At 42.5% G+C, this 15,771-nt stretch overlaps 4 protein-coding genes across 4 annotated transcripts; 3 read left to right on the top strand and 1 right to left on the bottom strand.

Annotated features, from left to right (window-relative positions):
* Window positions 1-9,018: 9,018 nt before the first annotated feature.
* N7518_003087 (DUF1917 domain-containing protein) lies at window positions 9,019-9,984 on the top strand (the record flags this gene model as incomplete). Its single annotated transcript, XM_057184014.1, has 2 exons — window positions 9,019-9,073; window positions 9,128-9,984. 2 exons carry the CDS (start codon window positions 9,019-9,021, stop codon window positions 9,982-9,984), a joined length of 912 nt encoding a protein of 303 aa, XP_057045464.1.
* Window positions 9,985-10,250: 266 nt separating this feature from the next.
* On the top strand, window positions 10,251-12,020 carry N7518_003086 (uncharacterized protein; the record flags this gene model as incomplete). Its single annotated transcript, XM_057184013.1, has 1 exon — window positions 10,251-12,020. One exon carries the CDS (start codon window positions 10,251-10,253, stop codon window positions 12,018-12,020), a length of 1,770 nt encoding a protein of 589 aa, XP_057045463.1.
* A 1,781-nt stretch (window positions 12,021-13,801) lies between these two features.
* On the bottom strand, window positions 13,802-14,668 carry N7518_003085 (COG1/VPS51 family protein; the record flags this gene model as incomplete). The annotated part of the gene is made up of 1 exon (XM_057184012.1): window positions 13,802-14,668. One exon carries the CDS (start codon window positions 14,666-14,668, stop codon window positions 13,802-13,804), a length of 867 nt encoding a protein of 288 aa, XP_057045462.1.
* A 173-nt stretch (window positions 14,669-14,841) lies between these two features.
* On the top strand, window positions 14,842-15,576 carry N7518_003084 (OB fold domain-containing protein; the record flags this gene model as incomplete). The annotated part of the gene is made up of 1 exon (XM_057184011.1): window positions 14,842-15,576. The coding sequence occupies one exon, from the start codon at window positions 14,842-14,844 to the stop codon at window positions 15,574-15,576; it is 735 nt and encodes a 244-aa protein (XP_057045461.1).
* Window positions 15,577-15,771: the final 195 nt, after the last annotated feature.

Below are 15,771 nucleotides of genomic sequence, written 5' to 3'. Positions count from 1 at the left end.
TCGAGATTATATTAAAGAATATATTAAGAAGGGCTAGATTAGGCTATTATAGAGCCTAGTAGGTATACCTATTTTATTTATACCGAAGAAGGATAGAGGGTTGCGTCTATACGTAGATTACTAGGGACTTAATATATTAACTCTTAAGAATCGGTACCCTCTACCGCTAATTAGTAAGACTATAGATCGGCTATCTAATATAAAGATCTTTATACAGCTTGATTTAAAAGATATATATTACTATATCTAAATTTATAAGGGTAATAAATAGAAAACTATATTCTAGACCTAATACAGTCATTTCGAGTATATAGTTATACTATTTAGATTAGTAAACGTACCTACAATATTCTAGTTATATATTAATAGAGTATTAAGTAATCTACTTAATATCTACTATATTATATACCTCGACGATATCCTTATTTATTTATAAACTAAGGAGTAGTATATATGCGATATATATAAGGTACTGGATAGACTGTATATATATAAGTTATATATAAAAATATCGAAATATACCTTCTATATAAAGTTAGTAGCTTTCCTTAGCTTCCTTATTATACCTAAGGGTATATCTATAGAGCTAGAGAGGATTTATACTATCTTAGAATAGCTAGAACTATAATACTTATATAATATATAATAATTCATTAGCTTTAGTAATTTTTACCAGCGATTTATTAAGAATTACTTATATATCGCTATACCCCTATCTAAGTTAATAAAGGGTACTCTAAAGAAGAAGGGTATAAATTATTAAAAGTAAGGCTTTATCTTTATACCTAAAGTAAGGGTAGCTTTTAAAGAAATAAAGAAACGCTTCTTAAGTATACCTATATTATTCTACTTCGACCTAGAGAAGCCTATATAAATTAAGCTAGATACTTTAGGATTTGCTATAGTAGTAATTGCTATATAGCTAGATTCTAAGGGTTACTAGTACCTAATTGCTTTCTAGTCTAGAAAGATGATTAGTACTGAAATATACTATAAAATGTATGATTTAGAACTACTTATAATTATTAAGTCGTTTAAGTATTAGAGATACTATCTTAAGGGTAGTAAATTCCCTATATTAGTGCTATCTAATTATACTAACCTATAATACTTTATAACTATAAAGGAGTTAACTAGGCGTTAGGTAAGGTAGGCGGAGAAGCTTACTACATTTGATTTTATTATTAAGTACCGCTTAGGAACCTTAAATCCTACTAATATACCTAGTCGCCGACTAGACTATATACCTAAGGAGGGAGAGTTCTTAGAGAACTTACTTTTACCTACTCTTTAGGAAAAGCTGCGAAAGAGTCTTAGTAATAATAAAGAAGTAGTGCGAAGGTTATAATCTACCCTAGTATATAGGGTTGTGGCGATACTAGACCTAAAATTGTATATCTCTATAAGGGTAGCTAATATAATATTAGTACCTAAATCTAATTGTCTATATAGTATGGCAGAGGACTATAGTAATATAGTATATAATACCTATAATATAAGTATTATAGATAAGTATTATACTACTGGTAATATAGGAATTCTAGACCCCCTAGTACTATACCTAATAGCTATAAGAGCTTTTTAAGGTAAAATAGTATATATATTAGTACTAAAGAACTCTATAGTAGAATTGCTCTATATAATATAGGATCGCGATCTAATGTTATAGGATATCTATATAAAAATAGAGGAGGATAGTATTAGTAAATAAAAGCTGAGTAATATACCTTAGGGATTAACACTAGATAGGCTACTTAGGTTTAATAACTGTATTTATATCCTAAGAGAGACTGCGATCTTATATAAAATCATAAAGATGTACTATAATAACCCCTAGGGAGGCTATTATACTAGTAAATATACCCTTAAAGCTATCTGGTATAAGTTCTATTAGTATAGAATTATAAAGGATGTAAGGGAGTATATATATAACTGTATAAGTTATTAATGCAATTCGGTTTATAGGTATAAGCTATATAGATTATTATAGCTACTACTAGTACCTAAGAGGCCTAGTAAGTAGCTTAGTATAGATTTTATTACTAGAATACTTCTATTGTAGTAGAACGGTAAGGTATATAACGTAGTACTTGTCTTAGTAGATATATTTATAAAGTATACCCTTTATCTTCCTTATATAAAAGAAATTGATATACCTAAGTTAATAGATTTATTATATAAATGTATAATTCTGATCTTTAGTATATTAGAGAACCTAGTAAGTAATAGGGGTAGCCTATTTACTAGCTAGTTCTAGTCGACCTTCTGTTTTCTCCTTATAGTTAAGTACTGGTTATCTACTATATTCTACCCCTAAACTAATAGCTAGACTAAACGCTAAAATTAGGTATTAGAGTATTTCCTTTAGTTATATATTAATTAGAAGTAAGATAACTAGGTATATTAGCTACCTATCGCGGTATTTATATATAATATAATAACTTATAGTATGACTGGAAAGTCACTATATAAAGTATTAATAGGCTATAACCTATCTATCTAAGATAGCGTTAAAGAGTACCTTAAGGAGTACTATATAGATACTATATAGAGGGTATAGGAAATCTAAGAAATAAGGGGCTTTATAAAAGAGCGACTTACTAAGGTAAAAGAGTCGATAAAGTACTATATAGATAAATACTATATAGATAAATCCTTTAAGGTTAGTAATTAGGTATATCTTAAGAGTAAGAATATAGAAACAGGTAGGCTAAGCGAGAAACTAGATTATAAAATACTAGGTCTATTTCTAATTCTTAAGAAAGTCGGTATATAAGTATATAAGCTATATCTATCCCCCTATTTTAGATTACTATACCTAATATACCATATATTAGTATTAGAATTATATTATAGTGATACTCCGACTAATAATAATACTCCTAAACCGATTAAGATTAATAATTAGGTAGAGTATAAGATTAAATATATCCTATCCTATTGAGGTAAGAAGAATAAGTCCTACTTGGTTAAGTAGTATAGCTACGACGATATTGAAGTAACCTAGGAACCGCAGTCTATAGTCGAAGAGACTAAGGCCCTTAATAATTATAAAGCTAGGTTAAATATAGCTGTAAAGATACTAAAGAAGATAAGGACTAAGAATATATATTCGAAATGTAAGAAGCTTTAATTATAGATTAAAAATTAGTACTACATTCCCTATACTTAATAGGATTTATATATAGGCGTAGGTAAGGTTGGTATACCTAGCTAGACTCGAATACTAATAGAACGGTATTAAAAACGCTATAGAATAGTAAAATAGACTCTATAATTAGGGTATCCTAAGAGGTAGGGGCTAAGTTCATAGGGGTAAATAAAGTATCGCTAGGTATACCTGTATTAGGAACTACGCTTTCCTCCGCTAAACTAGTAGGGGTATTAAAGAATTCTTTGACTTTAGAGATATCCCCTGCGTTTTTTATAACTTCTAGGGCTATAATAACTTTAGTAACTACTGTAACCTCTATAACCTCTATAGCTTCTACGATAGTAGCGGCCTTTTTGGCCTTATTAGCTATATAGGTTAAGCGCTTAATACTCTGCTTAATAATATATACTTAGGATATATAAGTAGACGTAGGCGATATATTGAGAGTAGTATAGGTAGTAGGCTGAACCTTAATAGGAAGCTGTATTATTATTAGTAATAGATTCCTCTCTATAATAATATAGCTAACTTATAGGGATATAACTATACTTTACCGAAGTATAGTAAGTATATTTAGTATAACCTATAAGGGTCTTATACTTATGGTTTAGGTAGCTTTGCAGCTGGAAAAAGTACTACTAGTAAGGCAGTAGTTCCTTAATAGGCTTAGGGGTTACTGGATAAGGAGGTAGAGTTATAGGCTGGCGGCCTAATATATAATAGCGCTATACCTATAGATATAGAGTTTCATCCTCCTTAGAGGAAGGCGGTATAGGATAACGATATACTATTACTATACTATAAATATAGTTAGTATATAAACCAGAAAACGAGGCCATTTCCTATAAGGAAGGGGTAGATATAATGTTAAAATTTCTCGGTATATTATATAGAATATAATACCACTAAATTTAAATATATCTACTATATTTACTAACTAATGGTAGTATCCTAACTAGAATGGTTTTATCCTAATAGAAGTACCATTAAATTAATAGAATTTTGATAAAAAAACGAACTAGGTATACTTATAGATTGAGTAAGATAAGAGGTTGAAGAAGAGAAGAAGATACTGGGGGTACACCCTGGTTATATATAGGTATAGTATCTCCCTTTATCCTAACTGTATTCTCTTACTAGTAAATAACTACTTAGCTATACCTTATATATATAAGATACCTGAGTTTATAGGCCAACTAATATACCGCATTCGTTAGAGACCATAGCTGCCTAATTTCTTAGCGCGGTTATATAACTATACTGTGTATAGACCTTATTATACGTACTATACCCTCTGTTCATGCTTCTGTTATGTCATTTTTTATATATTTTAGAGCATTAAGGCTGGATACCTTTCCCTATATACCTTTTTGCCCTTACTGTGAGGTTTTTTGGACGTATGGGTTTTAATAGACCAAGCTACTCCTTTGTTCTTCTCCTATTCTAAGCCTGCGGGGACCGTATACCATAAGGAGGGGGATATTATCAGGACCCTAGTACTAAGAAGGCTGATGCCTAAGGTATGAGCCCTGTCATAGGGCGTAGAGCACCTATCCTGGGTACGTAGGGGACTGTGGACTGGACAGGAGTAATGTATACTGCCTATACAGCCTCCTTGGGTCATGTGACCTACAAACCTATATATTATCCTCGCATGCTGCTTCTTTGGAGAAGCAGCTATTAGTTCTAATATACCCTGCGTATATCTTCTATCTCTATTTCCCGATCCTCCATTACATACAGCATTCCCTTAGGCATTCCATACCTAGGGGTCTCACAATCCCTTTAGTACTTTTATAGCCGATACTAATATACCTCTATTAATATTAAGCTCTTTAACCTTATCCTATATTTCTAAGTAGTATAGGAAGAAATCTTAGATTATTATTTCTACTATAGGGTCTTTAATTGATTTAAGTTCGTTATTTTTGATTTTAATTAAGCTTTAAAGTTCTATAATCTCTTATAGTTAGTTTACTATAATAACGATCGCTTAGTATAGTGGTATAGCGGCTTTTAGATTATTAGCTGTCTTAAACCGTTATTTTAGTATATTAATAAACTTTATTATTATTGAGAAATCTATTCTCTTTATTCTAATAAATCGAATGATTATAGTACTTAGGGCTCTATATCCTTCTCCTTATATATATAGCTTATACTTATATATAAAGTTATCGGCCTATTTTATTCTTTTTCCGCTTAATATAATATATTTAGCGATATCTAGGTCGATATATAGTTATAGCTAGGTACTAATTTATATACTTAGTTTTATCTAAGTTTCGGCATTAGTGGTATCTCGGTCTAGTCTCTTAATATTTTTATCGATTAACCGGTATAAACCATGACTTTTGAGAATCTTAGTTACTATTCCGAGCTAATTATTAAAATCTTCTTTTTCCTTTAGGAGTGGTTCTATCTTATATAAGATGAAGCTGCTAACGACTAGGAGACCTTTACTCTAGTCTCTAGTTAAGTATAAGGTATCTTCTACCTCGTCCTAATCCTTATTTTTCGGTGCGCCAACCCCTATAAGAGGTTGGTTAACTATTTGTACTAGTCCTATACCATTTCCTAGATCTACTATTATAGGCGACCTCTTATGGAGTTGGGATTATTGTATTGTTGAAATATTGATCTTTTTCTCGATCAGGTGGTGGTGTTATTAGATCGATCCGTTTTTATGGGGCCGGCGAATTTTTTGATTTATTGCGTTATATGTCCCACAGCGGTTCGTCCTACCAATTGTATTGTCTGGTCGCGACTCTCTCTGCGCGAGTCAGACTTCGTTTAAATTAACGAATGAAGATGCCTCTTTGCTGCAATGATTTTAGCTTGAAAAGCAGGGGTCTCATAACCTGATGTGACTACAGTGTAGTGATGCGATTGAAAAGGGAGAGAGTTGTCAATTCCTAAAGGGCAGAATGCCCAACTATCTAGTTATGGGGGTTGGTGCCTGCCGCACCGGGCTGATGGTCATGTGACCACCATGTCCAACACTTTCGATCCCATCTTCAAGCTTACAAGCCCTCTGGGGGTCCTTTGCCTACTCTTGTCTGGTATTATACTTATGCATATATCTATTAGAATGATGCTGTGGCAGTAAGCTTGATGGGGGGAAGAAAGATGATCCTATTATGACCCCCTTGGTGGGGGTGCTAGTTAGTTATAGCTAAACTATGACTAAGCAGGCTAGGCCTGTGACAGATGCATATAGCAAGAGAGAGCAAATCAGACTATACATGCCGAACAAGAAAAATGATTAATGCGATGACTAGCGCGAGGCCAACCACCCAGCGCAGGAAGCGCCCATTTGGCCTTTCCAGGCATTCGGATCTGTGCAGTTCGCGGGGCACACGGGGTATGTGGTGTTGGTAGACATATTTCGCGCGTGTGGGTGTATGACTTATAGGGAGATACTTGCGTCACTTTTCGGTTCCGCGGTAGGTGATTGGAATAAGAGGTCCACGAGCATTTCTTCTTTCCTCTTACTCGCGGCTCTTACCCTTGAGAATAGTCTTGAATGCGGCCACGACGTCGTCTAGGTAGACGACGTCTGTATCGAGCTCCGGGCGAGGGAGGCGAAGGCCCCGTGGAGCCACGAACTGCACCCGAGTATCTTATGGCTGCTGGATTTAATTGTCCACTGAAGTTGCCCCCGATGGGCCCTCGCAGCAGATTGGAAGGCGAGGCGGGGAGGATGGCAGAGGCCCCGTGGTGTCACGAACTCTACTTGAGTATCTGCTAGCCGTTCGACGTAGTAGCCCACTGAAGTTGCCTCTGCCGGGCCTTCGAAGGGATTGTAAGGTGAGGCAGGGAGGCTAGTCTGGGAGAGGGCAAGTGTGAGATGCTAGATCGATCAGAAGAGAAAGAGTTCATTCAACGAAATAAGTTATAAGTAAGGTAGGGAAGGAAGATGGAGAAGGAAGGAAGAAGCAAGTGCAGACGCAGGAGATGGCCTGCTTATATAGCTCGGAAGTGAGCAACGTGTAAGCATATGATGGTGATCTATAGTAGATCGTAACAACAAGCGCTTCTCGTGTTACTCACTCTTGTTGGCCCAGAACTGCCACTACGGAGTCTTCCTATCCTTCAAAAGGTAGTACAAAAGATAGCAAAAAGACGCCAAAAAAGACGCTAAAAAAGACATATATAATACTTAATGTCATGAATCCCATAATAATTACGGCCAGCAGTAGACATACCTAAGGTTGTCGCTGGATGAAGATTGTGTCAGTAGCCCTGCTCAGCCGAGAATACTGTGGGGGCCTGGACTGCCAGTAGTATAGGGATACAATAGTAATATACACAAGCTGTTTGTAGACTTACTGAAACCTGCTAGCCCTTCTCATTGAAATTTCTCCAAAAGCCCAGTCCTAGATTGCTTTAAGAAGCTGGCGAAATGCATCACAAAACCCGAGGTGCCCAGAATGCTAGTATTAATAGTACATTCAATCTGAGGTTGAATTGATGCCGAAAATGACCGCTTTCAAGCCCTATATCATTCAGCGTCTTAAGCGCATTATATACAACTACAAACTTTAATTGCGTCATAATTAGGACTGCATCCATATGCAAACGTCCTCTGATCTATTTCGGGCGGCGGCCTGGTGATGGGACCCCAGTAACTTCTTTTCTGTCTTTCATCTCAAATTGATTCACCTGACAGATTTTCCGTATACAATTATGGGGTTCTTGGATAGGCATAAAGCCTTTTGCTACACCGAAAGTGAATGCCTGAAATACGATTCAGCCTACGTCCATCGGTCTAAACTGACCAATTTATTTCTCGCCGAGCATGCTCTACGTGAACTAATACAGCGTGAGGAATGGCTACAACATAAGGTTATCGCTCTACAGAAGGCTATGGCTATCGAATCAAATCGGAAGACTGAATATGAGAACGCAAATAAACAGCTTGAAGAGATTCAAGCGCAATATCCCGGAAAGGAGCACGCCCTTTACCAAGCGGAGTATAGGTTTCATTCCAATCTTAAAGGCATCTATAATAGCTTAAGGCGGGATTCTAAATGGTTCATGCGCGAAGAAATGGTTCAGGAGTGTTCGGATCGAGGTGGATGTTGCAGCCGGGGATGTGGATGCTGTGAACGGAGGCATCTATCTGAAAGGAAGAAAGGGAGAGGTCATTGTACCGTAGAGTGTGGGTGCTGTATTGGCTTTCGGGGCTTCGAGCTTCCAGAAGAACAAAAACGGAAGATGAGAACAGATTTCGAAATGATGGTGAAAGAACAGCATTCGGCCTATGCTTTACATTTAGCAAATTGCTCTTTTTGCCCATTGCCCCCTCGGTCTCGGTGGAGACGACCTTTTAAAAGGGATTGAGAATGCTCTGCTCTACTTTGCTTGAGAATCATTTGCTACAATAATGGATTGCTTTACTACGATATCTGGCGTGTAAGCTGTGAAAGGCTCTCTACTAAAGACCCCAATTGGAGATTTCCTACTACTATGCGCCTGGCATAATATTATAGGGTGGTCATTTCACGGCACAAGAGAGGCCTGATGAATTAATATTAATAGTGGCCAATACGTTGAGACTAAGTAGGATAGTAGAACATATGCTACGTGAAACATATTTAAAGACTATGAGTAGCTAATGCATAAAGAGTATCATATTCGGTGCGACCAATAAGGACATACTTATTAAAGTAGACTTCCTATTACTTCGAATCAAAGTATTAGTTACTATGAGACATTGACAGGTGAACTCGTAAAGTCGTGAGAGGGGAAATTCAAATGCGGGCCCACCTCTACTTCTCAACCTGTACTTCCCCCATCTCCAACTACATCTCAACAAGAACCACCAGAGTATCATACTATCATCCAGCGAGGCCTAGATAATGCCATCAACCACAGCAGCCGATGAAATATTCTCCGACGAATCGAGCTTCTACGGTAAACCCATTCCATATTCAACCCATCCTCGAAACCCCAGCTAATCCATATCAGGCGACGACGACGAAAGGACCAAACTAGAAGCACAAGTCTCATCCTACGACCCAGAGCCATTCTGGGTAGGAACCCACCCAAAGCTGCTATCCACCATGCAGCAGCATCTCCGCGCGCCGCTGACTCGCGCAAAGGCGACATCACCAGACGTTTGTATGGGCGATGCCCCACCAGAAACAGACAGCATGCCGCGCAACAAACGCGGGAAGACCGAGCCGGTAGATCACTTTTTATCGCGTCTTCCGCCATCGACGACGGAAACCACGGTCGTAGGCCCCTGGATCTGGATGTACAATCCGCATCTGCCGTCGAAGACGAGCGGGGACGTTCCCGCTCTGCTTAGGAGAGGCAGGGAGCTTCTCCAGGAGTACGAAAATGAGAGTGCGACACTGCGCGAGGCGCATGATAGGTCCGGGGCAAAGACTACGGCTGCTTTGACGCGTAAATTGAATCCGTTGCGGAAAGAACTTGAGAAGGATATTCTGGATCTGGCGAGGGAGACGGGTGTTACGAATGGGAAGTGGATGCTTTTTCCGAGTGTGGCTCAGGTTGATGAGTTCTGGAGCGTCGTTGTTAGGGCGATGGAGAAAGGGGAGCTTGGGGATGCCGTGAAAGTTGCTACGGATGGTGGGTCTGCAGCGAGTCGTTTGATTTGTGTCTATACAGCTGATTTCGGTGATGTCGAGGATGTTAAGCGGGTTGTGCGTAAATTGGATGATCTTGGGCTTGTTGGGAAAGGGCCGAGGTCGATTTACTACAAGTCTGATGCGTTCACTCATCTGGATATTACCTCTAAGAATGAGTATGGACTGAAGGCGAGTATGTATTCGAGTCGGGAGCTGCTTGAAGGGAAATAGGGATTATGAGTTTGTTTATGATTGAAGAATTGATTGACGATTAATGTTCTGCTGTAGTGGGTATCTCTGAACGCAGTCATCTACATATTTATGATAATCGTGCCCAGTCAACGATAATTTTCACTCAACGATAAATTCCGTACAGCCCACTTTACGTACTAGGACTGATTTGTAATTTTACAGTACAGCGTATGCAGGGCATGCGGCATTGGGGGCCGCCCCTTCTGTAAATCGTCAGCCTGACGCCCCCTGCGCTATTTATCCTCATGGCAGCTCCTCAGGTTGCGGGGCAAAGCTCTGTCATTTCCTCCACGGACCTCCCAGTCCACGCGGGCAAGCAACAACCCGCTGAGTACGACCTCGACCAATGCATCGCGGCAATAAAGGGCGAAAAAGTCCCGTCTGATGTGACCTCTTTTTGGCATCGTAGAGCAGTCATTCGCGGGATCCGTGACTCACTTCAATTTGCAACAAGCCCGACAATCATTGAGCTATGTTCCGGCGACGATGCACATCAGTTTTCTCGCGCGCGCAATGCTCGCCTGATCATGAGTAACGTCATCCCCGATATGCAACCTGCCACCGAGCCATACTGCATTTGGTATCCAGAGTTTGCATCGGAAGAAACCTATCGCGAGCTCGCTAGTCGGTATCCATCTATGCGCTATCAAGTCGGCCGCGCGTGTGCTGCTGCTTTGTATACGGATCTTTACAAAGAATTGGATCTTCTACCAGACGTCTCTATTGCTGAAGAAGCCTGTAATGCTGCCGAAGACGCCGAAATCTACAAAATCATCATGTCGGCCCCTCAAAGATGGGCTGTTATGGATGATTTCACTCGATCGGTTAATCTTGAAAGCCCACAAGCACCCGCATTTCTAAACGGCAATATGAAGCCCCGACGGGCTTTGAGCCAGCGTGTTCTTCCTCCAGAGAACTTGCCAGATACAACTGCAGATGATATTGACATCGAGGAAGATGGATTTATTGGGTTCGAGGAAGAAATTGAAATAGATCGCGATGCGATACTCGGCCCAGGAGACTCTGAGTATTTGTGGATGCCTCTTTCGCCTGATCTTCCAGTTCTTGACAAACGCCTTCCAACGCAAATGGCTGCATGGGAGGGTAATGTGGATAGATACGCTCGATTCATGCACCCACGGAGGCTCAGAACAGAAATTGAATACAATTGTATTCTTCGTGGGATTTATCACCATACAAGTTTTGCCCGATGGTGGGCCTATCAGCTGGAAACCAACCCTGGGCGAATCATTCTCCCAGGTAAATTGCTCAGCGAAGGCAATGAGCGCGAGCGTCGCGAGATTCGTACTGCGATAAATGCTCGCAAAATCATGAACAATGATATCTCTGACCTTGACGATGACTCTGACTGTCTCCCTTGGCTTATCTGGTGGCCGGTGCGGCCTCATGAGAACACTTTGCGTGAGCTGGCTGGCAAGTGCCCTTCCATGAGACCGCAAATTGCGATCACCTCCATACTTTGTGACTACCAATCGCTTTTCATGGCGTTGAATCCCCCTCCACGTGAGTCCTATTTCGAGGCTGCCAAACAGAGCAGAAACCCTTACTACTTGCAATATCTGGGGGACTTTGTCAGGGAGCGTTCAATTGGAAGCGGAAAAATCTCAGAGTTCGACCCTTATGATACCACCAAGAAAATAAGTTTGGAGCCTGATTTGGAGCCCAGGTACTTTTTGACCCATTCGTCTGTCAAATTTTCTGATATGGCTGTTCCTTGGGGGCAGCATCCCAGAGGCGAATGGGACTCCCCTGGTATCTATGGCGGTCTGCCGGTCGACCCGGGAATTGTGGAGAGATACATGTGGCTGTCAACTGAGACTGCGCAGAAGATTCAAGATGAGTACAGGGCATACAGTGGAATCTACGGTGATAGCGTGGATACTGGCTACTTGTATATTGATGATGATGATCCGGATAATGAGCTTTGGCTGAAGCTCTCACGTCCTCTCAGGCCTATGACATCGTTTGAGATGAAAACCTCGGACGTAAGCTAATTGTTTTGCATCAATTGATTTTCTCAAACATTTGCCGGCCTTCCAACTTCTCCTTTCGGTCCCTCGAATCATAGTCAATTACAAGAACAAGTTGGGCCAGACTCCCCTTCATCATGCGATAGAGTACGGGGTTTTGTGGCAGTTCAGATGTTTTTCAGAATTCCTTCGCAGCCGGGGCTGTGTATGGGGCTATGTATGGGGCTGGACAAGTTTGAGAGAATGATTGAAGTTCATTGTGCGGTGAACGAAAACCGGCATGAGAGCTAAGGGTGGAAGACTGGCCCTTCGTCTTAATGGCTGCTATCATAATGGCGTTTGCAAAGGGCAGGATTTTACGAAGTTCGTCCAGTGCGACTCTGCAAGGGCAGTTGAGCGCGCCGAAAGGCTGCTGGTAAGGCTAGGCCACTGAGCAAGAAAAAGCTTTGCCAATGAGACCGCGGAGAAGAGGCATCCTCGCTGCACGGCGGCTTTTAAATGGCCTTCAAAGTAGTCGAATTTTACTGTACTCACTTAGATCATATATCCAGGGCTTATTTCAAGCCACGTGGTGTTCCAACAGTACTAGATATGGAAGCATCTATCACAAAACGTATCCGTAGATCCCGGGAGCATGTCAGGGATATATACATGAAGCATACAGGACGGATGGAGATATGATCTGCGGGACCTACATGGTGTATATGGGTTCCCCTGAACGCGAGGAAGCTTCCTTTCTTCGCTTCCTCGCGCTATATCTTGTATCTAGAATAGACAATAGCTTCCTCAATATTGATCATTCAACTGCGCATACGTGAGATCCTCACAGAGTAGCGCGCAATTCCCAGGAGCAGCGTGACGTGATCCTGGGAGCAAAAGGTCAAGCTCCTCGGAGTGACTACACTCCCAGGAGCGCCTACAGTCGCTCCCGGGAACTGTATGATACATGCCTGGGAGAGTGTCAGGGATGCGGTTGCTTGGGTTTCACCACTAGGCTAACAGGCCAAAAAGGCACAATGTTTGGTCAGCGACATCATCACATGCGATATTCATCCCGGCAGGTTGTGCTCATGCCACATTCACTCTGCAGGGTGGCTATTTAGTTACCAAGGATTTTACGACTACAAAGTCCCTGAATGCGATTGCAAGCTTCATCATATATGGACTCGATGAAACTTTGCCCACAGAGGCTCGAGAAGTTTGCTTTGATTGGTTGGAACGCTGTTTAGATGTAACCTTTGCCCAACAGCAGGTGACTACCGCGCTCTCTGCATGGTAGAAGGCGGAAACAAAGTTGGCGGTTTGGGTGTCTGCCCTCGAAGGTGGCGAGTTAACGTTAGGCGCTTGTAGGAGCGTTACTGCCAGGACTTAGCCGCCAACTGCCCGTGTGGTCTCCAAGAGGCAACTTCATCTTTCTTCCAGCATTTCTCTTCCGCTCACATGGGTTCCTTGCTTTCGTCGTGTCAGCTACGACGTCGTCGGTGATAGGAAAACGTAGCCGTGACTCGGCGAGGATTAGCGCACAATCTTTCAAACATGTACTGTATTTGTCTCTGTCTAGGTTGTGTGTCCAAGGCATTCCCAACAGCCGGGGCAGCGGTGGTTTTGTAGAATGTTCGTCGGGACAAATGACTGATCATGTCTTGTATAGATCAGGAACGATCTGTCTTCATGAATGAGCCAGCTCATTCATGGCGGCAACCGCTGCTCCAGTCAAAAGTGAGAGCTCGCTTCGACAAAAGTCAATTGTCAAGAGCTTCAATCGCATGGATCATGGTCGAAGAAAGGTATGTATAAGTAGGTGCTCAGTCATCGTTGCGTGCCCGGTTCATGACTTTCTCACACGCTGTCCGAACCTCAGCAACCCCCTTGACCTCACCCCAAGCGTCGAGTAAATGCTGGATCTCTTTCCAGTCCTTCTGCGCATCCTCCTGTTTACCCTCCGCCACAAGCTTCTCTAATCTCTGCGGTGAAGAAAGCACCCACCGAACAGTATCCTTCTCACTCTTCTTGCTCGAAGTCCCATCTTCCAGCTTGGCTTCCTTCATTAGCCGCCGTTGCTCCTCGCCTTCTTTAATAAGCCCACTGGCAGTCTCAGCAACAAAAGCAATAGCCGGACCCAGCGTTTTCGTCATAGTCAACGGCGCACCGCGATCATCCATACTGCGCCGCATTTTCCCAATTGTCTCCACAGCGCGAATCAACTTCGAGTAGTTATCGTAGACCAGCGCTTTCCGCTCGCCGTCGAGAGTGCGGATATCCCCAACCAACGTATTCTCCGCCTTGAGCACCGTAGACAGCGACGATGATGACAAGAGATGCTCGACATATCGCTGCGGGTCGAAGTTTGCACTGTCGAGCTCCGTCCCTGACGCTAGACTGGCTGGGTCGGATATGTCTCCTGCTTCACTCCGCGTGCGAGATGCGTCCCGGGAGGCAGATGTGCCCGCCCCTGGTGGCTTGAGATTGTAATAGTCTCGCAAGGCACTTCGATTGCGTCGGGGATGGAGTGAGGGGGAAATAGCTCGTGCAGTGGATGGGGTAGATGCGGCGCTGAGCCCCCCGCTGACGCTGGTGTTCAAGGCATCGAGTGATGGGCGGGAGGAGGCTGGACCCGGGGAAAGGGCTCTAGAGGAGGCGAGGGATTGGCGCGGAGATGATATAGTCGACATTGCGGTGTCTCGTGAGGTGTGTCGGAGTTGTCGGAGGCAAGAGAGTCGGGCCAGGTCAATTGCTTTAAGCGGTGGTCTGTGCTTTCTTTTCGCGTTGAGAGCTTCCCCGACTTCGATGGTTCCCTTAGATTTACCATACGCGCCAATATGATCCTGAGGGTGTCCAATACATCATGACTAGTCCTGATCAAATTGCAGCTCAGATACTGAGCACCAAATCCCTCTCAGTCGCCCAACCCTGGCTCAGTGCCTTCCTATCATCGTCCAGCACAGCGCAACGCAATATCCCCGCATCCGCCCTCACAAAGACGGCTATATTCCGTCTCCTCGCCTCTGATATCAGAGAATCACTCTCCAAGCACAGATCATGCGTACTCCCAGTCGATATTCACGACCCGGCGGTCCAAGAGCGACGGCTGCAAGGCTCAATCCCCGTGCAAGTGCTAGACATCGAAGACATCGGCACGAGTCTATGGAGCCAGATCGAAGCAATTGAACGCGTTGAGCGGGGCGAAGCGATCCGCGGCCGTGAGATCGTGCGCACAATCGCTGTAGGCGAGGATCCCGAGGCGTCGGAGAATAATCGCGCGAATAACAATCCTGCGAACGGTGCTGCGACTGCATCCGGGAACAGTGGGTATGGGCCGCACCGCCTGATTCTTCAGGATGCGGCGGGAACTATGGCGGTGGGTGTTGAAATGCACCGTATCGATGGCATAGCATTGGAGAAACTTGCTATTGGGGCGAAGCTCTTGCTTCGTAATCCGTCTGTCGCGAGAGGTATGGTGTTGCTTTCCCCGGGGTCTGTTACTCTGCTCGGGGGGAAGATCGAGGCTTTGGATAAACCGTGGAGGGAGGGTAGGAAGGCTAGGTTGCTGGAGAAGACCGCAGGCGTCGAAGGGGAATGAGGAAACACGAGTCATCGTGGGCTCAACCGGCTGAACAGATGGCGGAGTGTGCTTCTTCTACTTCGCACTTATTATTAAGGTATGGACTTTGCATTTCTCTTAGTCTATTGTGGATATATTTCTTATGAATTTGATGTTGTGATGTTCATTCGCTAAAAGCTGATGTACATTTCAACTAAATACACTGTGCATCAA

Source organism: Penicillium psychrosexuale (assembly GCF_028828465.1).
Source record: "Penicillium psychrosexuale strain IBT 29551 chromosome Unknown utg000002l, whole genome shotgun sequence".
Classification (NCBI taxonomy): Eukaryota; Fungi; Ascomycota; class Eurotiomycetes; order Eurotiales; family Aspergillaceae; genus Penicillium; species Penicillium psychrosexuale.
Note: the sequence above shows the minus strand (reverse complement) of the source record. Positions and strands in the feature narration are given on the sequence as shown.